Raw genomic sequence first — 24,022 nt, forward strand, 5'->3', positions numbered from 1 at the left:
AGAGTAGATTTGTATGGCTTGGGTAAATAACCTCTTAAACCCTCTTTTAGATGATCTCTAAAATAATTTAATCCTTTAACTGAATAAATGTCCGTATTAAGAAGGTTAAAAAGTCACTAAGGTAACTTATCGAACTATTTACTAAATGCTGAAAGAATTGGCAATTTTTATTAAAAACCAATAAAAAGTTCAGAGCTAGAAGAAATTTAAAGAGAGTATACTCCAAATGTCCTAATTTTTATTAAGGAGGAACTCAATCCCAGGTCAGGTGACCAAGTCCATAAAAGTAGTAAATGTTAAATGTTAAAGTAAGGCAGGAAATGCAGGTTCATTCAAAAGCAATTCTTTGGTGTTTTCTGCTCCCCTTTCCCATTCTTTGGGCAAAGATGGGTCCTTGAGGAATCCAATTCCTTTTTTATAGAAGAGGTAACTGAAGAAAAAAAAGTTAAAAAAATCCTTCCTAATGACACAGCTTGATTAGAACCCAAATCTCTTTATCTAATTACTTGTCTTTTTTTCTTTCTGGATTGGATCCACAATTTCATTGGTTTAAGGGGTTCCAGATAAGCAACTTGCTCTTAAAATGCAGAGGTGCACATTCTCTAGGATTTAGAATCTTAGAGAGTTGAGTCACTTGAGAAGTTAAGTGATTTGCTCAGAGAAACTCTGAGGATCTTCCCCTCCCAGACTGATCATTTCATGAAGGCAAAGTAGACCATCTTTTGCCTCAATTCTCATTTAACATTTAATTATTGAATAGATGTTGCTTCAGACAAACTGAGACCTGAGATTTGACTTTAAAAAGGCTAAGGTTTCACACTGTATCTTGGGCCATTTCCAGTGATTTTGATATCTCTTGCCACTGGACTCCTATGACTCTGGAGGAGAGAGTAAAAGGAAAGTCTCCACACACAACCTTACTTCACTTAAATCGAATTCACTTGCAAGTCAGGACATCACCTTCCTGATGTCATTGGTTCTCTTCAAGAATGAAGGATGAACAGCAACAGTTACACAGAGTAGTTTTCTATTTACTATAATATAGGCCTCTTGATCTACTATATGCAAAAATTTGAAAATAATTTGCAACTTTATTAATATATAAATATAGGAAACAATTCTTTACAATTTTGTACTGAATTAAATTGATAGACACACAATTCTTTTACCGATCTTTTTTCAATGAATGGTTGAAATTGTTTAAAGTTGAAGTGGACATCTTCCCTTTCTGCTAACCATCAATTGACAGAAATATGGATAAAAGATTTTGGAAGCTGCAGTTAATGCCATGGCTGCTTTGTGATAAAAAGGAATAACTCTCTTAATAACAGCACTAAGACTTTATGGATGAAAATATGGGGAAAGAAGCCCATGGAGAACTTGGAAGGGGTTTCAAAAAGATCCATGTGGCCTTAGACCACATAGTTTCCTAGTGCTGAAAAGAAAAATGATGAAGACCCTCTTCAGAAGTGGCTCAGGGCAGCTAAGTGGTGCAGTGGATAGAGCACCGGCCCTGGAGTCAGGAGTATCTGAGTTCAAATCCGGCCTCAGACACTTAATAATTACCTAGCCATGTGGCCTTGGGCAAGCCACCTAACCCCATTGCCTAGCAAAAACTAAAAAAAAAAAAAAAAAAAGGTGGCTCAAAATACAATGGGTCCAATGCCAATCAATTTTGTTGAAAATGGTATGATGTTCCATCAGTGCAACGATCAGGAACAATTTTGGGCTGTCTGCAAAGGAGAGTGCCATCTGTATCCAGATCCAGTTGTGGAGTTTGAACGAACTGCAAGGACTATTCCCTTTAATTTAGAAAAAAACATATCTTATTGTCTGATCTTGTTACCTCTTAGACTTCTCTTCTTTAAGGATATTTCTCTCTCATCACACCCAATTTGGATCAAGGTACAACATGGAAACAAAGTACAGACTGAAAGAGTGCTTTCCGTGGGGGTGGGGTGAGGGGAGGGAAGCAAGATGGGGGGAAATTGTAAAACTCAAATCTCTTTAATAAAAATAAATAAAAAAAAAAGAAAATGGTATGATGTCCCATGCCTGGGGATAGGTCATCAGAGTTAGCACCACCAAGTGAGAAATCCAATCCTTCCCTCCCTTGTCAAATCACAAGAAGAGATTTTTGCTGTTGTCCTTCACCTTGGATATTTTGCCCTCTGCTCAGGGAATGGCATATTTTGGCTCATTTCAGTATATCTGTCTCCACCCAAACAAACTTTTAAAGCACTGAGGATACAAAGGAAAAGGTAGTCTCTACATGCAAGGAGTTCAATCTAATAGGAGAGAAAACTTAAACCACTGGGTACACACACATTTTATATATATATATATATATATATATATATATATATATATATATATATATATATATATAATATATTATAGATATGTGTATATATAAATCACATACATATATATGTGCATACACACACACACACACACACAGAGGATGAATGGAGATAATCAACAGAGAAAAGGGATTAGAATTAAGGGGAAATTGGAAAAACTTCCTGTAGAAGGTGAGATTTTAGTTGGAACTTGAAGTCAGGAGGCAAAAATGACTAGAGGAATGTCAGGCAAAGGAGATACTTAAGTATTCCAGAATCAGGAACTGCCATGTCTTGAGGGAGGAAGAGCAAGGAGGTCAGTGTCACTAGATTGTACAACACATGGAAGGGGATATAGTATAAGAAAAAAGGTGGAGGAAAAGAAAGTTATGAAGATCTCTGCATGTTAGAGAAATTTAAATTTAATCTAGAGGTGATAGGGAGTCACTGGATTTTACTGGACATAAGGGTAGGAAAGAGTGACATGGTCAAATCTGTGCATTATGAAGATCAATTTTAGCAGGCAGAACCACCACTAGGCTACTGTAGTAGATTAGGTGTGAAGTGATGAGAGAGACTGTACCTGAGTAATGGTAGTGTCAGAGAGAAAGGAGCATGTTGGAGAGATGTTACAAAGGTAAAACTGACAGACTTTGGCCACAGATTGAATAAGGGTGGAGGGGTTAGGTGGTGAGTGAGGAATTGAGGATATCTAGTTTGGGAGCCCATGAAGATGGTGGTGGGGAAAGGCGAGAAGGGAATAAACATTTATATACAGCAGGTGCTATGACTATCCTCACTTTATAGTTGAAGAAATTTAGGAAAATGAGGTTAAGTGACTTGTCCAAGGTTATACAACTGCTGTCTGAGGCTGAATCTGAATTCAGAACTTCCTGACTTTAGGTTCATCTCCTTATCTATTATACTACCAGCTGTTTACCTCTAGGAGTACCCTTAGAAGTAACAGGGAAGTTAGGAAGAAGGTAATGTTTAGGGGATAATGATGTTTTGCAAAAGTTTTGTACATCTGAAACAGAACACCCAGTTCTAGAATTTATGGGAATGGGGAAAGTTTCCTTGTAGAAACTGAGACTTGAAGCCAGGAGGTAGAAAAATTGGGAAGGTTTCATGCATGGGGGGACAACTGGTGAAAATCTTATGGAAATAACAGCAAGGAGGTTCTATCTTTGGAGTACGTGGAGAGGAATAAACTCCTGGAAGGATAGAATGATGGGTCTGTAATCAAAGACTCATCTTCATGAATTCAAATTCAGCTTTAGGAACATACTGTAGTTGCATGATCCTGGGCAAATCACCCAGCCCTGTTTGTCTCAGTTCTTCACCTGTAAAATAAGTTGGAAGAGAGCAAACTACTCAATATCCTTGCCAAGGAAATTCCAAAATGGGATCATGAAGATATGAAACTATTGGAATAACAATGATTAAAAATGGCTTATAAAGCAAAGGCTTGTAAGATTCTTTAGAAGCCAAAAAGAACCTAGAGTTAATAGGGAGTCACTGAAGGTTACTGAATAGCAATGGTATCACGATCAAACCTGTACTTTTAGGAAAATAATTTGACAGCTGAGTGGAAGATTGCCTGAAGGGGGAGGGACTTGAGATTCCTTAAATTCCAATAATAATAGTTATCAATTTCCTGGATGGATTTCTGGAGTGGTTTCTCCACCCCTTCTGTTCAGTTTTATGCACATCTTGTATATTTTTGTGGCAGGACATTCACTGCCATTGTAAATAACTTTTGATTTTTTTAAATTGATAAATGGGCATCCTTGCCAAAAAAAAAATTTCTATTTTAGCATGGATGGCAATGGGAAAAGTCATAGGAACCCAGCTCTTCCACATATACTTTCAAAATTATCCAAAAAAGGGAAACAGATAAAAACTATCAGATTTTTACAGCACTTTATCTAAGGTTTATAAAGTACTTTTCATATATTATAATTTTATCCTCATACCTAACCTGAAAAATAAGTTCTATTATAACCCATTTTATAGAATAGGAAGTTGAGGCTAGAGGATGTTAAATGTCTTATCCAGAATCACCCAACTTGCTAAGTGTCTAAGACAGGAATCATACTAAGTTTTTCTTGTTTCCATGTTTCACACTCAATCTACTGAGGCAAAGAGAGACTACAGTAAATACTTTCATCTACTCAGGGACTCAAATTATCAGCCAGGCAAAATTCTTCTAACATTGACAAGGGGGTCATGGATTAAAAAAAAAATGATTCAGAAAGAACTTCAGCAAAAATCTAGTCCAACTCATGTGAATGGTATCTCCACGGTAACATCCTGAAGAAGCAGTTCTCTAGCCTATTCATAAAGTCCTCCAAGAAGGGGAGAGCTATGGCCTCTAGATTCAACAATTCCAACAACTGACATTTTTAGGAAATTCTTTTTATAACTTGCACTTTCTGATGCTGTAAGTTTACAATTTGTAACCCTCAGCTGAAAAATAAAGACCTATCCTTTATCTACTTTCAAATTCTTGCACTAGTATATTTATCCTGAGAGTTCATTTCTCTAGGCTAAATACATCTTGTTCTTTCAAATGATGCTCATGACATGGACTCAAGGTCCTTCACCATTTTGTGCCTTCTTGTCAATATCGTTCCTCAATTATGACACTAAAACTGAATAATGTGTACCCCAAATGTAGACTGATAAGATCACAGTACAGAGTAACTATCCCCTCAGTAAGGTAAAGCACTCAATGCAGAGCAAGATGTTTGCCACAGCAAATTAATGATTAATAATAAACCCATAGTTCAATAAATTCACAGATCTTTTACAGAACTTCTTTTTAAGATCGCCTAAATCGTTTTAATATTTGGGTTTTTTGGTACCCAGGGATCTTAAGACTTTTGCATCTTTTTATATTCTGTCCAGTAAAGATCCTTTAAGATTGTCATTTGGTTCTTGGTGGTGTTGTTCTGTCATTTCACTTGTGTCTGACTCAGTGTCCCCACTTACGGTTTTCTTGGCAAAGATCCTGGAGTTTTCCAGCTGATTTTACAGATGAAGAAACTGAGGATTCTATCAATAATACTTTATCTCTTCCAATTTTGTATTATCTGCCCATATTTTATAAGCATACCACCTATGCCTCATTCAAATCATTGATGAAAATGTCAAACATCATAAACCTAGACATAGATCTCAGATCTCCATTAGAAAGTTCCTGCTCTTAATTACAATTTGATTCTGGCCAACAAACTAATTATGAATACAATCTAATTAAATCTAATCTATATCTCCCCATCTTCTCCACAAGAATAATATGCGATAATAAAAAGCTTTGCAAAATCTTTTGGCAACTACAGTCACTGCATTTTCCTTATTTACTAGTTTAACATCCTGTCAAAAAGGAAATAAGGTTAATCTGGCATGACTGGCCTTGAAATAGTTGGCACCAGCACAGGTAAAGAGGGCAGAAGTCTGCTAATCCTCTAACAAGGGAACATCAAACTTGTAGCTCTCCAATAGAAGATCTACTGGAGTTTCATAAGCCAACACTCCTCTAACTCTTAATAAACCAGGAGACTATAGAACACAGAACTCTGACCTGGAATGATTAAGGGAAAGTCTAAAGTTCAACAGAATCCCAAAGATTCACTAAGAGAAGGGAAAGCCAGCAGCAAGAACCCGGGAAGTAAATGTCAGGACCAAACAAGGTATAACAACCTCATCCAAGATCATGGGAAATGGTGGAGCCTGGTGGTCCTTATACAAAATTCCAAACTAGGAATTAAGGATGGGAAACAGGATTCCAGGAGAAAAAAGGAAAATTAAAATAAAAAGCCTGAAAAAAACGTATCTGAAAAAAAGTTATCTAATTATAATGAACTTAGAAAACAGCTTAAGCAAAGATAATTTAAGAATCATTAAGAAAACTGGAATTAAAAAAAATCACATCGATAAAGCTGGGATCTGGTTTTTAAAAACTAGTAAGACACATTTTGTAGCTTGATTTCCTTTAAGTGAGGATAAGGAAATTGCTGATGTAAAAAAATGAAAAAACGGGTAGCTAGGTAGTAGCACAGTAAACAGAACACCAGCCCTGGAATCAGGGGGACCTGAATTTAAATCTGGCCTCAGACACATAATACTCACCTAGCTGTCTGACCTTAGGCAAGTCACTTAACCTTACTGCCTTACAAAAAAAAAAAAAAGAAAAAAATTTACAGTAAGTGAAGATAATGGAAATTGACAAGCTAACTAAATTTTATGCCAGTTAGATTAAATAAAATGTGAATTTACAAAAATAAAAATATCCAGGTGAACAGAATAAGAAATAGAAAACAAAATAATAAACTTATCATATATAAGAGTAAAAATAAATAAGTCAAATGAAATTACAAAAAAATCCAGGACCACATTAGTTTAAAAGTCAATTTTACCAATTATTATTATTATTATTATTATTTTTAGGTTTTTGCAAGGCCTATGGCACACAGCTAGGTAATTATTAAGTGTCTGAGGCCGTATTTGAACCCAGGTATTCCTGACTCCAGGGCCGGTGCTCTATCCACTGCGCCACCTAGCAGCCCCATACCAATTATTTTCAAGAAAAATTACTTCTAATTCTAAATAAACAGTTTGCAATAACAGGGAAAAGGGAATCCAATCAAATTACTTCTATGGAACAAATACAGTCATGATATCTAAATCAGGAAGACAACCTAAGTAGAGAAAGAAAACTATTGGTTAATAGCCCTTATAAATATTAATGGAATAATAGCAAAGAGAATATAAGAAGACATCATAAAGATTATACATTGTGACCAAATTGATTTCATACTAGGGATATAAGGTCAGTTTAATTTTTAGAAACTATAACTATAATTAAAGTGTTAATAATAAAACACAACATAAAATTTCTGTTAAAATCATTAAAAACATGAGTATATAAATGAACTTTTAGAATGTAAATAGTATCTAACTCTACTAGAGAAACAGAGGTTTTTGTAACAAATCATAGATAGGGGCAGCTAGGTGGCGCAGTGGATAGAGCACCGGCCCTGGAGTCAGTAGTACCTGGGTTCAAATACGGCCTCAGACACTTAATAATTACCTAGCTGTGGGGCCTTGGGCAAGCCACTTAACCCCATTTGCCTAGCAAAAATCTTAAAAACAAACAAACCATAGTAAGGATATTCACTATTTCAGCTACAGTTTGCTAATAGTTCTAGATTACAAAGAAAATTAATTGAAGCAAAGAAATTATTTCTTTTTGTACATCTAATAGATTTAACTAAAAATCAATAAAAAAAATGAGTGGTTCTCTGTCTAAACCAAACTCACATCTCATTAGTGTTTTTGTATACTACCAACAAAATCCAGCAAAAAAAGAGAACACTCAATTACAGAATGTATGAAAACTCACCTTCAAAGACATATAGGAATTACAAGAATCCAATTACAAAGCATTATTTAAAAATTTTTTTTTAAAATACACTTTGCTTTATTTTACATCACCAGCTTCCCCTTCCAAAAATTATCTGACATAATAGTATTTTTCTTACCCTTTCCCCCTCACAACTAAGAACACAAGGAAAAAACATTAACATGTATAGTGAGTCAAAACAAATTTCTACATTGGCCATATCTATCCCTTCAATTCTCCCTTCTCCTTCTTGTTTAGGTATCTGTAGTATGTACCCTATGTGAGGTCATCTTCTTCAATCTTTCCTTCCTTTAAAATGATTCCTCTTTACCTTTTTTTCCATTCTTTTAAGACCATCAAGACATACCAGAACTACCCCCAGACCACCTAATTGAATCCCTGATGATAGGGTCTAGAGGGAACACATATATCATTTCCCCACATTTGAATGTTCAGTCCTTATCATTGTTTATTAATGTTTACTTTATATCTTTTTTCACTTTTGTATATGAATTTCTAAGTTTCTTCACAGCTCTGGAATGCTTCAAAGTCCTCTGTTTCATTAAAAATCCATTTTTTTCCTCCTATAGCATTAATCTCTTTTGCTGGGTGTTAACTCTTGGCTGTAAGCCCATTCTCTGTCTTCTGGAATACTGATTCCAAGTTCTCTGTTTTATAGTAGTAGCTGCTAAATTGTCTGTGATTTTGCCTATTGGCTCCTTGTATTTGAATTCTGTCTTTCTGTCTGGATGTTTGCAGTATAATTTCGTTGACCTGGAACTTCTGGATTTTGGCTATGATGTTTCCAGAAATTGTCATTTTGGAGTTTCTTGTAAGAATGACCAGTGGGGGGCAGCTAGGTGGCGTAGTGGATAAAGCACTAGCCTTGGGTGTCAGGAGTACCTGGGTTCAAATGGGGTCTCAGACACTTAATAATTACCTAGCTGTGTGGCCTTGGGCAAGCAACTTAACCCCATTTGCCTTGCAAAAACCTTAAAAAAAAAGGACGACCAGTGGATTCTGTCTACTTTACTCTCTGGTTCTAAGAGAGCTGGGCACTTTTAAGATTTCTTGAAAGAGGATATCTAGTTCTTTTTTTTGGTCATTATATTCAGATAGATCAAGGATTCTTAAATTTTTTCTCCTCAATCTTTTCTCTAGATCAGTTACTTTCGTTATAGCACTCATCCCCCCCCCCCAATTTTTCCTCAAGCACTTTCATTTCATTTATGAAAATGTTTTAAAATTGTTTTAATTTTTTATCTCTTCTAGGAATTCTATTTGAGTTTATGCCCAAGTTGGGTTTTACTCGAGACTATGCTCATAGATGTCTTTTTAAGTCTTGCTCTTCTGGATCTGTGTCTTGAACATCCCTGACACAATTGCTCAGTATGCTGAGATTTTCATTTTCCCATTTTTCTAGCCAACTTCCTGAATCTGAACTTGATGTTAGGGCAGGGTCCTGCAACATTTCTGGAGGGAAGGTCTACACTAGTACTGTTAGCTTTTTTTTCTCTTAAGGACAATTACTGTTATGTTATTGCAGGAGTTTATAGTCCGAGGACTTGCAAGCTTCCAGTGTTCCCAAAGGGGTCTGGGGTCTGGGCTGGGATTGCTGTCTCCCTGGTCTGAACTTTGCAAGCTCTTGACCTGGGTTTGGGTCTAACAGGCTTAATGTTGCTAGATTCTGCCCTGTCAACTTAAGTTTTATTGGTGCAAAGTGGCAGAACTGTAGGCTCCAACTTCATCTGGGTTTTCTGCCTTGGTATTCCTTTGCAAGCTGGGTTAGATGCACCAAGTTTGAAGTCTAAACCACACCACTGCTGCTGATGGCATCTGAATTTCTTTCTCCATGTCTCCCCTCCAGCCCAACCTAAGAAAGGTTGCATAGGTCTCCTCTCTGATCTTTCATCCAGTTCTGGTTGGTAGGAGACAAAGATGCCAGTTGGCATCTGTCTCCACTGCAATGTCCCAGTATGGGTCTGGGACCTCCTATTGTGCAGTCAGTCTCTCCCTTGGTCCACTGGGTATTCTTGTTCCAACCCTGTGCTACTCTGGGCTGGACAAAAGACTTTTTCTAGACTTCCCCATTAAAGTTTGGTTTGGAGCATTTTATAGTTGTTACAGTTTTTAAAAACTGAATAAGAGGGGTGAGGGGTGGCTAGGTGGCGCAGTGGATAGAGCACTGGCTCTGGAGTCAGGAGTACCTGAGTTCAAATCCAGTCTCAGACACTTAATAATTATGTAGCTGTGTGGCCTTGGGCAAGTCATTTAACCTCATTTGCCTTGCAAAAACCTAAAAAAAAAACTGAATAAGAAAAAAAAATCACCATAACTTACCACATATATTTAAAGACTAAAATATACGTAATGCACAACATTCATGGATCTCCCAACTCTGAAAAGCAGTGGAAGCATCTTCTCAATTCTTTCAAGTAATGATTGCTCTTTATAATTTTCCAACATTCTCTTTTGAATTTTTTTGTTTGTTCTTTCCATTTACATTGTACATATTGTCTTCTTGCTTCTGTTGACTTCACTTTTTGACAATTCACACAGATCTTAAGTTAACTTGTATTCATCACATTCATCTTTTCTTAAAGCACGATAATATTCCATTATATGCATGTATCATAATTTGCTTTTCCATTCCACTATCAATGCACATCTTGTTTCCAAATCTTTGCACTCACAAAATGTATGGTTAAAAATATTTTGTTAACAAAACATTTTATATAGTAGAAAAATTTTTTTCAAGTGAGAAATAAGGATGCCTAGGAGTACCAGATCTAAAACTATATTACAAAGCAGTATTCATGGTACCTCATAAACAAAGGAACAAGAAAATCAAAAATAGTGACTATGAATAATGGAAGAGCTCCTGACCAAATAAGGGGGAAAGAGGATCACACAAGAAATTGGAAAATTTTGACAAAGTTGAAAATTTTAGCACAATGCCAATACAGTCAAAATGAAAAGGGTATCAACTGGAAAATTTTTTTCAGCAAGTTTTTCTGTTCTCCTAGTCAAGATATGTAAGGAATTGATACAAATTAGAAGTCATTTCCTAAAAGTTAAAATTGTGAAAAGATATGTTCTCTAAGGGAGAAATCCAACTAATCAATAGCCATATTAAAAAAAATACTTCAAGTGTTAGTAAAAGAAATGCAAATTAAAATGACTAAAATTTCACATTAAGCTCAATAGATTGGAAAAGATAAAAAATTACTTTGTCTAAGGGATTGCAGGAAGACAGGCACACAGGTGGAGCTGAGTTGGTAAAAGGTACAGTCATTCTGGAAAACAATTTTTAATTATACTGCAAAAGTTATTAACCTGTGCATAATCTTTTGACCTAGTGATAATACTACTAAGTATATATCCCCAAAGAGATCAAAGAAGAACCATAATGGACAAAATATTTGTAGTAGCACTTTTTGTTGAGGCAAGGAACTGTAAAATTAGGGAAGCCAAAATTAGCCAAATTAGAGACTGATTAAAAATATAATGGAATATTAAGAAATCATTAAAGTGTAGACTCAGAAAAACTTTGTAAGACTTCTGTGAACTGATGCAATGAAAAGTGAGATTAACTTATACAATAACATCAAAACAAAGAAAAATAACTTTGACTAACAGTGATTTCAAAAAACTGATTAAAGTATGCTTACACCTCATAACAGAGAGGTGGTGGGTGTGCTCACAGGGAAGTACTGAATGATATATATTTTCTTTTTTTTTTTTGGCTTTTTGCCTTCACAGTTAGGTAATTATTAAGTGTCTGAGGTCGAATTTAAACCCAGGTCCCCTGAAGTCAGAGTTCAAATCCAGCCTCAGACACTTAATAATTACCTAGCTGTGTGGCCTTGGGCAAGACACTTAACCCCATTTGCCTTGCAAAAACCTAAAAAAAATGAAGGAATCAGTTGTAATTAGGTAAATACATTTGCAGCGAAACCAGAGGATGATTGTGTGATTCCATTCTGCACAAAGGGCAGCAAGGGAATCTCTTAAAACATAGGTGGTCTAGCTCAAGTTTCCCAAAAAAACCTTGCCAGAGTTTCGCATACAGAAGTTATATTACCCTTGTAAAATGTGAAAAAAATTTTTATGGAAAAAATTCATTCCCTACTCATGGGTATTTTTTTTATCATGTCAAGAGTTCGAGAATGAATTAATGACTTTTATGGTAATCACTGAATTTGGTCTTAATAATGGATCACTTTCATCTCTGTATGAATATTGTTAAAATGTAACTTATTAAGAAGAGGATTGTTTAATTCTTTGTATTTGTATCTGGCACCAAGGAGGTGCTTAAGATATACATTTTGATAAATTATATGTCAAGGACACACTTCAATTCATTAACTATTCAATCTAAATCATTTTGTATCATCAGAATCTTCCAATTTTGTGAATATACATTTTACAACTTTGAAATATTGAGACAATATTTCTGAAAAACAGCATTTAGAAATAAAAAAAACCACAACTCAACTCTTCCCACTAAAATTAGGATTTATTGAGGAAAAAGTGTATTGAGTGAATTCCATGCTGAGTATTTTTTTAAAAAGAAAAATTACAAATAGCAATACTTGAATGAATCCCTGAGTCAGAATTAATGATTTATAATGGCTTTATGAGAAAGTAACAGATTTTTAAATAAATATAATATGTTTTAAAAGTTTTCATTAATTAAATATATTTCAGCTGCTGTCATATTATGTTGAACTTAAAACAAACTTTAGCCCAGTATGCTGTTCTTGGAAACAAATTAAAGATTATTTTAACTTACCTTCTTCCATATCCTAAAATTACCCTGGAAGTGATTAAACTTTATTAATATTTTAAATGGAAAAACCTGCCAAAAAGAAACTATAATATCTAGTTATAATAAATAATTTCTTAATTATTTTAAGACATTTCTATTACTAAAAGCAAAACCTAAAAAAAACACCTTGTACAAATTCATGTCAGAAAATTCATATCTAAATATGAGAAATTATGCCAATTTTATAACTAAAAATGGCCAAATTAATTCCATATACAATTATGCAAATAAGAACTCATGACATTACTTTTTTTTACAAACTCCTTTAAACTTGAGAATTGTTGTTCAAGAAAATATTCACTTACAAGAGAGAATCAAAAAAAAAAAGAAAATTAAATATAAACATATTGGCTGCAATGAAAAATGTTTCACTTCCATCGTAGAATTACTGAGAGTTAAAAAAAATTCAAATATTGTAGTTAAGAGCTTCCATTTTGGAATTAAGAGAGAAAATATGACATCACATCCAAGTTTAACTTACAAGAAAATTCTTTTTTGCCAAAAGTGGCAGTCCTAAGTAGATTTATTCCATGCTGCGATGACAAAGAGATACTATCAACATTTTAGTAACTGAATATACTTGCCAAAACCATCTTAAATAATTTTTATACATCTTAAAAATATTAAATAGCTGCTGCTCCCTTTGCTGGTATTTATCCTTATTCATATGTATTCACATTGAATGGAAAAAAGTCACTTTAGCAGTCAGATTTTGGATAATCTCAAATCGGATCATAGGTGGCAACCAGAAACCAAGTAGGAAAAATGTTTAATGTCACTGAAAAAATAGCTACATCTTTATTTCTATAAGTATGCTGATATTCTTAAAGCCTACTGACTTGGAATTGTGCAGAAAATAAAATTTACTCATTTAACAATTGATTATCTGTTCCTTTTTTGGAAACCTACAATTCTTTCTATATTATAATTGATGAGTCAAGAAGGTGCAGAGAAGAACCTATTGATGAAGACTGGAATTAACAATGTAAATTTTCAAAGTGAAGGAAAGATACCACCAAAAAAGTAAACAAAAAAAAGCAATGAAACCTAAGGCTTTTTGAGGACAGGAATATAATGGCTTCTATATCCACAATAACTTTAACATTAATTTCCCCCTCTCAAGCTTTAAGTAGTAAAATTCAGTTAACAAGCAAATTTACCCATGCACAAACTATCATTTCCTGACAATAACAAAAAAAAAGAGTCACTGTGGCATTAATAGATTGCTCTTTAAATTCAATTGTTTTCTTTTATATTTATAAAGACCTTTACAGGACAATTCACATAACCAAGTTTGTTTTTAAATTCAATAACCAACCATGTCGTGCATAAAATATTTTATTGAAACCATGAAATGATTTTATTGCTATTTTAGGTCTTTCTTTTCTCTTGATCTAAACACACTGGTTCATTCTTAACATTTTTATGATGATTTTTCACACCCTACTCATTGTTTCTCTTTCCCTCCCATTAGAAACTCCACAGTACTATCAATAGGCAAACATTTCTTACCTTTCTTTGCTTTTCTGAGTCTTCACTCCCATCCCCCAAATTTTCCATCAATAGAAAGGTCTTCAGGAGGAAATTCCCTTTCTCTGAACCTTCATAATTTCAAAATGAATCCCACCATAGGCTAAATGGTCTTGAAAAACTATCTTCCATGTAATTCATGCATATCTTTAGAAAATTTAGATCCTGAGGTCTTGACTGGTAATATACTGCATACCAGAAGAGAGGTAACATGACAACCCACCATGAATTTTTTTTTAAATACCAATATTTGTTAATAATGTCTACTGGCCCTGAGTCCAATTTTGTTTATTAAAAAACAAAATAAAACTGCTGACCATCAATACCACTCCCATCTTGGGAAATAAAGGCCTTCAATGAAATGCAAAGGCTTTAGAGCATACCAAATGCTCTGGCAGTCATCTGTTATATGAAATTAACACTGTCTCTTAAAAAAATGTCTTTACTAGTACTATTCAATAGGATGCAGTCAGCAATGGTTAGCAATATTCTAGTATGTTTCTACCCAGAGGAACATAAAAACATTTTATAAATACAAAACTGTTTAATTATTATGAATGAATCTAAAGTATTTAAACATCAGCTCTACTTAAACAAGAAAAAATAAATGCAAATTTAAATATCTTCTGAGTATCATTAATACAAAAAGGCTTGAAAGTCCACAATATCAGAAATGATAGTGCATGTAATTCAAAAAGAAAATCATTAAAATTATATGGTTAAAAAAGTGAACCTCTTCCCATTAAAAAAAAAAAGAAATCCATTCTATAATAATGTTTTTCTAATTACAAACTAGAAACAATGCCAAGATTAAACAATTAAAAATCAACATGAAGTAAATATTATGGCTTCTAGGTAGGTTTTCAGATAGTACTTACCAAAAGAAGCTACCACCATAATAGTAATTCTGCAATGTTTTAAGTTCTTTGGCATGTTTGGTCATTTAGGAGATAATAATTAAAGAGAATTAAGTATTTTAATGAATATGTACAGAGGACTTTCAGTGATAAAAGTACAAATATGAAGAAATTTTATAAAAACTCTGCATAAAGAATAAATTAATGATGTCCCACTTTTAACCTCAGAGAATGTGGTACTTTAAAATCTTCATTTTCTTCTACATTTACATCAATATTGCCTACAAATAGAACTCCTAAAGTTATATTCAAATAAGCTATTGTTATTTGAAACATATATTTGTGATTATTAGGGATAAACTATATTCAATTTTAAACAAAGAAATCATATTGGTTGCTTTCTATATACTGATACACACCATTATACACTCTTCATTTTCTCCTTCCTTGGGGGAGTCCAGACTGCTAACAGAATTTCATGTCAGAGTGTGGAATATTTAAGATCACACTGTATTTTAAGAAGCAGTTAATTTCCTTCCTGAAGCATTTCTTCAATTTCCTTGTCCCAATTGTCATCCTTTTTCTCTGATTCTGTCACTACTTCATATTCCTGAAGTTCCTGCTGTAGTTCTTTTTCCCAATCGGCAGGTTCTTCTGTCAGAAATAAAATAAAGGTCAAAATATAGAAGCAGAGAATTTTCAAATGAAGAAATACGAGCAATCAATAACCAAAAAGCTTCAAATTATTAATAGTAAGGAAAATAAAAACAAGTCTAAATGTTCACTTCATTTCCATCAGATTGCTAGGTAAAGATGACAAAAAGAAGGGCAGCTAGGTGGCACAGTGAATAGAGCACCAGCCCTGGAGTCAGAAGTACCTGAGTTCAAATCCGGCCTCAGACACTTAATAATTACCTAGCTGTGTGGCCTTGGGCAAGCCACCTAACCCCATCTGCCTTGCAAAAAACAAACAAACAAACAAACAAACAAAAAAAACCCTAACAAAGATGACAAAAAAGAAAAACAGTGGTTGTAAGACAATGTTTTTAGTTTTTTTTGGTAGTGAAGAACTAGAAACAAAGTAAGTGTCATCAATTGAGTAATGCTTAAACAAATTATAGTGTACTAAGTGGTGAAGGAAAACTTGTGAAAGACCTCAGAACTCTGACCAAGTAGCAAAAAACTGATGATAAAACAAACTTCTCATATCCTGGAAGACAGGAGCTAGACTAAAGGTATAAGAATGAGGCAAGTATTCTTAGACATGGCCAAGATATTGATTTGTTGCTTTTAACACATGTGTGTGTGTGTTTATAGAAATTTGTTATAAGGGTAGTTACTTGAAAGACATTTTATAAAAGAACATAAAAAATTATTTTTAAAAGACATAGAAGAGAACAAAACTTTTTAATTTTCTGTGTTTTTAAAAAAATGCTTTAAATACACTTCTTTTTGGGCTACCTTTCCCTAGCTCTTTCTCTCTGACAACCCAATTTCCAAATGAAAACAAAACTAACTTCTCCTTCTTCCCCCCCCCCAACCCCCCCCCCCCCACCTTGTAACAAATATTTATAGTCAAGCAAAATCTGTATTAGAAGGTCTGACTTTTCCAAGCAGGTAACAACTATCAACAAAAAAGAGACAGTTGGAGTCTCAGAGGATAAGTTCTAAGAAAATTAATTGTATGCAGTGTGGGAGAGATGGGGGAAAAGTTAAAGTAATAGTATACATGTCAAAATGTGTGCTGGGGGAGGCACGACAAGTTTGTGAACATAAATTTGCTAAAATGAATTTAGATAATTTAGTTTTTTTTAGCAGATAACAATTATTTCAGAACAAATAAAAATATGAATTTTTATTTTCATATTTCTCAATATTTTGTTAAAGTATAATGATTAACTTTTAATAGAATTAATAAAGTAATTTATGAAAAACATTTTGGAGAAAAAATCAGATGTTTTATATAAGTTACTGTTTGACAGAATCAAACTTTTTTGTCTCAAATATCAATTGAATTGTGCTTTTAAAAACCTAATTATTTAGCTTCCTAAATAACAATATATTTGTTTAACTAATACTTATTAGGCACCAACTATGTGCTAGGCATTGTGGATACAAACACAAAAATAAAACTAGTTCTGCCCCTCCTGGAAGTTTACATTCTCCTGGGGGAAAAAACCCCACACTATTAGCATATGTAAGTGGAAAGCAAGATGCCTACAAAATATAAACAAAGTAACATTTCTGTCGAAATGGGAGAGTCTCACGAAGGAAGTAGGGATGTCAGTACTTGCCAATGCCACTTCCTCCTGGCATGGTAGGAAATAAATCTTCTTTTCTCTTTTATATTTCTTTAAGTAGAAGGAGAAAAACTTGCCATTTTTTGATTCAGAGCTTTACCTGTATTATTTAATGTCTAGTTCAACAGGCACAAAAAGCTTTGTACATTTTCTTTTTTTAAAAAAAGCTTAGGTTCAAGGGTAGAGAAAAGTTAATAAGTTTATCTTCTAAAATTATAAAGGTGCTTTCTTGTCTTCTTATCCACATTTCCTACTATAAACCAGGGTTAAACTATCTTGCTAATGACAGCAAGACTTATGAGAAAGATACTAAGAAAATCAATTATATTTGGTTTAATGTGACTCCCAAGACAATTTTTCCATTCTTACTTCAAGAGCTGACAATATCTCCCCCACTACAACCTCTTGTTCCAGTTTGGGAGTATCTCTGTTGAACCTCCATCTGAGGAAGCACCTACACCAACCATACTGTCTCCTCAAACCTGGTTTTGCCCCTGATTCCTCATATAAATTCCTTCAATGCCCTACCCCCCCCCATTCCCCACTTCTTCCATCTAAGATGTAAGTTCCTTGAGAGTACAGACTTCCTTTGTGGTTATATTTGTAAACCTAGAGAACTTATTAGGACATATACTAAACACTTAATAAGTCTTAATTACAATCCACCTTATAGTTCAGGCTGAAAAAATAACTTTGATGTTATTTAAAATTTTTTCAAATGGCTTTAACTCATTTTAAATATTTTTATAATCCATCTGACAATATGAAAGAATATCAAATAGCAATTTATTATACAAACTAATTATTCTTACCTTCCAGTATAGTTATTTCTTCTTCCTTTTTATCAAGTACCAACTGTTTCATTTCCTTTCTTAAATCTTCCTGATTAAAGGTACAAGCATCAAAGGCATCACTAACAAATTCAGATACACCAGGACTAGTTGATATCTCTTCCTCATCCTGAAATATTCAATTATAGAGTTTTTGTAAATTTTTCAAAAGTAACTGTGAATATTCTGATTTTTCTTTAATCAGTTACCACTGTAATATATTTATTCTACTTTTTTTACCCTGCTTACTGCAAAAGACATTGATAATGTTTATCCTTCCTAGCACAAAATTTTTATCAGTTACACACACATATTCTTTCTCTCCTCTCTCTCTCAAATCTTGCATTAGTAATGGTAGTAAACTGTCCTGTGCTTCAACTATAAGGTCTTTGATTCCTTAAGCACTGAATTCCTCCATTTTAAACAGAGATAGAAGACTATCTTATAAACAGTATCTGAGTTAGTACAAAAATTCACTTTAATTCCATACTCCAACTCCTAAATACAATATAAAATTGCCTTACCTCTTGAGGTTTAAGTTGAGATTTAATTGCAACAGGTGGTGTTTTAGGTCGAACTGCCTCTATAAAGTGAGAATGCAAAAAAGATAATAATTGCTGAATTAATTTTAAGCAATTCTAACTAAAATTTCTACGAATAGTTTGTTGCATCACAAACTTCTTGAACTTTAAGTAATAAGTTTAATTCCTATATTTATCTCTCATCCAAAACAACTTATAAATAAAAAATGCTACTTAAAAAGCTAGATTTCAGGTTAATTCTCTTCCTTAAAGATAAATGTTATTTTATTTCTCAAACTATAATTAAAAAGATTCTTAAGACAATTCAATCTCATTGTCCATCATCTGTAAAGTCAAGTTATTTTCCAACTTATTAAATAAAAGTTTGTTTCCAAGACCAATGTTTGATATTAGGAAAACAATCTTACTCTTACTCTGTACAAAGCGGCACAAAAGCAGAAAGAAAGAAGATAGGGGCAGCTAGGTGGCGTAGTGGATAAAGCACCGGCCCTGGAGTCAGGAGTACCTCTGTTCAAATCTTGTCTCAGACACTTAATAATTGCCTAGCTGCGTGGCCTTGGGGAAGCCACTTAACCCCGTTTGCCTTACCAAAAAAAAACCTAAAAAAAAAAAAAAAAAGGAGATGGAGTATAGCATGGAAGATACAAAAAAGCAAGAAGTACTGGATCATGTTATGTCTAGGAAGAAGTCAAGTATAAGAAGAATGGAGAGGGAGAAAATGACCAGGTAATGAAAAGTTTTAATGCCAAACAAAGGACATTTGATTCCTGGAGGTAATGGGGTGAAATGAGTTTGCTGAAGGGGTAATGAAGGAGTGTAGATTAGTTTGGACCAATGAGAAGTTACTACACTAATTCTGGGGAAAGATGGTGAGGATATTGGTTATGAGTGTGGGAATAAAGTGACATATAGAAGAGATCATGTGAATGTAGCAACAGCAAAATATAGCAACAGAGCGGAAGACTGAGGTGAGATTTAGAGAGAAAGACAAGTTATTTTTTCCAATACACTGCATTTGAGAGACTTATTGAATATCCATTTCAAAAATGTTCAAAAGGTAGACAAATAATGTGGGACAGTGGTTCAGAAGAGAGAAGTGGGTTTGAATCTAGACATCTGGGAATCAACTACATAGAAATGATAAATGAATCCAAGGGACCTGATGAGATCACCTAATGAAATATCTTTTCATTATCGATAATAAATCACTAAACTTCAAAAGTTAACATATAAAGTTGTGATTGTAGTTAAAATAAAATGCCTGAGTCATGCATGCAGCATATATATATATATTTCACTTATGAGGATATTTTTCTTAATAATAACTAAGACTAATAATATCATGAAGTGAAAGATTAAGTTGCTAAATTTTATTCTAACTACAACAAATAATTGGAATTGAATCAAAATAAAATTTGTGTCAGAGAATAGATTTTGATCATAACAATTAGCAAACTTGGAGAAATTTGCTGTGGGACTTAGGTATAAAGAAAGGAGAAGGGGGCGGAGCCAAGATGGCGACATGAAGGGATCTAGTCTTAGGAGCTCTCTGATAAAAACTCATAAACTAAGGACTCTAACTAAACTTTCCAGAGACAGAACCCACAAGGGGACCCAGTGAGGCAGTTCTCCTACTCAAGGTAACCTGGAAAAGAGCAGAAAGCCTCTGCTCCCGGGGGTCGGAGGGGAGGCCGGCCAGATCCAAAGAACTTCAGCCTCCTGGAGGCAGCCCCAGGGCACTGGGAGCCGCAGCTCACAGCAGCGGGGGAGTCTCCTGAGCTGCACCCCGGGGAGCACCAGGCACAAAGTGAGGGAACAGCGGGGGACCTCTGCCAGAGCAAGCACGTGGAGCCCAGCCCTCAGGGCACACAGCCAGCACCTTGGTCTTTCAGCAGCCCAGACCCAGAAACAGAAGCCCCCAGGGCATGAGCCCATTGAGCTGAGGGAGGGGAGTGAAGAGAGAGACTGCCAAGCTCTGTCCTCTGCCCCTGGAACAGGACTCTGGGGCTCTGACCACATTCAGATCCTAATTGCAATCTAGGTCCCCCCATAGAACAACAGGGTCCCCCCCACCTCGGCCCTGTGGCAGAGGGGGGCACTTATGGTCATTCACAGACCAGGAGGGAGGACAGAACCTCACACACTGAGATCCTTGTGGGAGTGTCCCAAAAGCTCAGGAAGCACCCTAAAAAACATGCTTAGGCTGGGAAAATGAACAAGCAAAGAAACAAGAGGAAGACCATTGAGAAATATTTTGCAAATGAGCCCAAGAAGGATCAAAATACTCAGTCTGAAGATGAGGAAGCACAAGCTCCTGCATCTAAAGACTCCAAGAAAAAAAGAAATTGGGCTCAGGCTATGACAGAGCTCAAAAAAGACTTTGAAAATCAAATGAAGGAGTTGGAAGAAAAACTGGGAAAAGAAAAGAGAGAGATGCAGGAAAAACATGAAAATGAAGTCAGCAGCTTAGTCAAGGAAATCCAAAAAAAATGCTGAAGAAATTAGCATGCTAAAAACCAGCTTAGGTCAAATGGATAAAACAGTTCAAAAAGTTATTGAGGAGAAGAATGCTTTAAAAACAAAAATTGGCCAGATGGAAAAAGAGATAAGAAAACTCTCTGAGGAGAACAAATCCTTCAGACAAAGAATAGAATTCAGGGAGATTGATGAATTTACCAGAAATCAGGAATCAATACTTCAAAACCAAAAAAAATGAAAAATTAGAAGAAAATGTGAAATATCTCATTGCAAAAACAACTGATATGGAAAACAGACTTAGGAAAGATAATTTGAAAATTATTGGAATACCTGAAAGTCATGATCAGGAAGAGCCTTGACATCATTTTCAAAGAATTACTACAGGAAAATTGCCCTGATATTCTAGAAGCAGAGGGCAAAATAGAAATGGAGAGAATCCACCGATCCCCCAGAGAAAGAGATCCCAAAAAAACCAACCCCCAGGAATATTATAGCCAAGTTCCAGAACTCCCAAGTCAAAGAGAAAATATTACAAGCAGCCAGAAGGACACAGTTCAAATATCGTGGAGCTGCAGTCAGGATCACACAGGACTTAGCAGCAACTACACTGGAAGCTCGTAGGGCTTGGAATACAATATACCGGAAGGCAAAAGAGCTTAGAATGCAGCCAAGAATGAACTACCCAGCAAGGCTGAATGTCCTCTTCCAGGGAAAAAGATGGACTTTCAATGAACCAGGGGAATTTCAAAGGTTCCTTTTGGAATGGCCAGAGCTGAACAGAAGGTTTGATCTTCAGATACAGGACTCAGGTGAAGCATGGAGATTGGAGGAGAGGGGGGAAATATGAGGGACTTAATGAGGATGAACTGCATGTATAGAAAAATGATAATGATAATATTCATATGAACCATCTCAGTTAATAGAGCAGGTAGAGGGAGCTTTTATAGTTGAAGCACAGGAGAAAGCTGAATTCGAAGATAAAATATGGTGTAAAAATGGAGTCAATAGAAAAAAAGTGAAATGTAATGTGAGAAAGAAAAAGGAGAGGAGGAATAGGCCAAGATATCTCATATAATAAGTTTTTTCTTTATTACAATGAGCTATTGCAATGATATGGAAGAGGGGAAGGCAAGGGGGAATGAGGGAACCTTTGTTCTCATCAGAGATGGCTAGGAGAGCAAACAGCAAATATATTCAATGGGGTATAGACAACTGGAGTAAGAAGGAGGGGGGGAGCAGGGGGAAGGGGAGGGGATGTGAATAAAGGAGGAGAGGATGGACCATGGGGGGAGAGTGGTCAGATATAGCACATTTTCTTTTTTACTTCTTGCAAGGGGCTGGGATTTGATGGCCTGCCCAGGACCACAGGGCCAGGTAGATTCTGGGCCTAAGAGGTGGTATGGGGGCTCAGGGCTTCTTGGCCCCAGGACCAGGGATCTGTCTGCTGCACAACTCAGAGACCCTACAGCAGAGTCAGAGTGAAAGGAGAGAGAAAATATAGTACAAGGTAGTGGAGAAATAAGAAAGGAGGGAGTTGCAATCAGCAATGGCAATGGTGAAAAATATGGAAGTAACTTTTGTGATGGACTTATCATAAATAATGTGATCCACCCACAGAGTTGATGGTGTTGGAACAAAGACTGAAGCACATCTTTTGTTATTACTATTTTGGGAAGGGTGCAGGGCAAGTGAGGCTGGGTGGCCTGCCTGGGGCCACATAGCAGGGTGATCTTTGGGTGTCTGGGGCCAGATTCAAATCCAGGTGCTCCTGGCTCAAGGGCCAATTCTGTCTGCCACCCAGCCACCCCTACTATTATTACTATTTTATTTTGGGTCGTTTTTTTTGTTATTTTTTTCTTCTTTTTGGTTTTTGCAGGGCAGTGGGGATTGGGTAGCTTGCATGTCACATGGCTGGGTGATTATTAGGTTTATGAGGCTGCATATGGACTCGGGTGCTCGTGGCTCCAGGGCTGGTGCTTTGTCCATTGCGCCACCTGGCCATACCTACAATTATTACTATTATTTTTTTTAATTTTAATTTTTTCTCTCTCCCCTTTACTTTTTTCGTCCAAGCAAATCTATCTATATTTATGGGGGAGGGGTAATTTGTTTACTTGTAAACAAGCTTATTTTATTAATGTAAAAAAAAATTTGTACAAAATGAGAATAAAAAAATAAATTAAAAAAAAAGAAAGGAGAAAGAGTCACTGTGGAGGAGAAAAAGTATTTAAAAAAAAGAAAGAAGATAAAACAAAAGTTAAGAGGATAGGAAGAAAAAAGGTAGACTGGGGCAGGATGTTTGGAGGAATAATGGAGACATGTCCTAAGCATGAAGAAACTGGGAAACTGGAAGAGTAAAGAGAAAAATTTGAAGAATCAACAGTTAATGGGCAAGATATGGGGGCTGAGGGGGTAGGGCAGGTAAAAAGTGACTTCTACTTCTAGGAAAAATTAAAATCCTATCATTTGAGTTTTATAAAGGTAACATGTTAGAAGTCTCAACATTATTTGTTTTAAGAAAATAGCAAAAATTATTTTCATGAAGTTAAGTACCTGAGAGTTGTGAGTCACTTTCTCTGCCACTATTCTTTTCTTCCTTTCCCACGGCTTGCTGCTGGGCTGCCAGCGCAGTCAGCTGTGCAGACTGTTTAATCAGGGAGACACGATAAAAATAATTCCTCCAAAACACTTCCTCTTTTACACTGAAGACAAACATGAATAAAGATATTAAAGACATTCTTTTCATTTTTTGGAATAAAAAAGGAACAAAATAGCAAAAATTGAACAGTGATCTTTCTATGGTAGCAAATAAAAAATATTACAGTAGAAAACATAGGAGAAAGAATACCCCTGTAGGTTATGAGATTTAATAATAATCTGAGCTCCATCTCTGAAGTCCTAACAC

General features: G+C 35.2%; 1 protein-coding gene across 1 annotated transcript in view; it reads right to left on the reverse strand.

Annotated features, from left to right (window-relative positions):
- Positions 1-15,067: 15,067 nt before the first annotated feature.
- Positions 15,068-24,022, reverse strand: part of SYAP1 (synapse associated protein 1) — a 28,252-nt gene continuing 19,297 nt past the window's right edge. The window contains exons 6-9 of the mRNA XM_074192364.1: positions 23,671-23,819; positions 18,622-18,680; positions 18,080-18,227; positions 15,068-15,621 (exon numbers count right to left, since the gene is read on the reverse strand). Of these exons, the coding sequence (XP_074048465.1) occupies positions 15,494-15,621; positions 18,080-18,227; positions 18,622-18,680; positions 23,671-23,819 (484 nt within the window). The 3' untranslated portion in view covers positions 15,068-15,493. The remainder of the gene's footprint in view (positions 15,622-18,079; positions 18,228-18,621; positions 18,681-23,670; positions 23,820-24,022) is intronic.

This window comes from Macrotis lagotis, chromosome 6, assembly GCF_037893015.1.
Source record: "Macrotis lagotis isolate mMagLag1 chromosome 6, bilby.v1.9.chrom.fasta, whole genome shotgun sequence".
NCBI classification, from domain to species: Eukaryota; Metazoa; Chordata; class Mammalia; order Peramelemorphia; family Peramelidae; genus Macrotis; species Macrotis lagotis.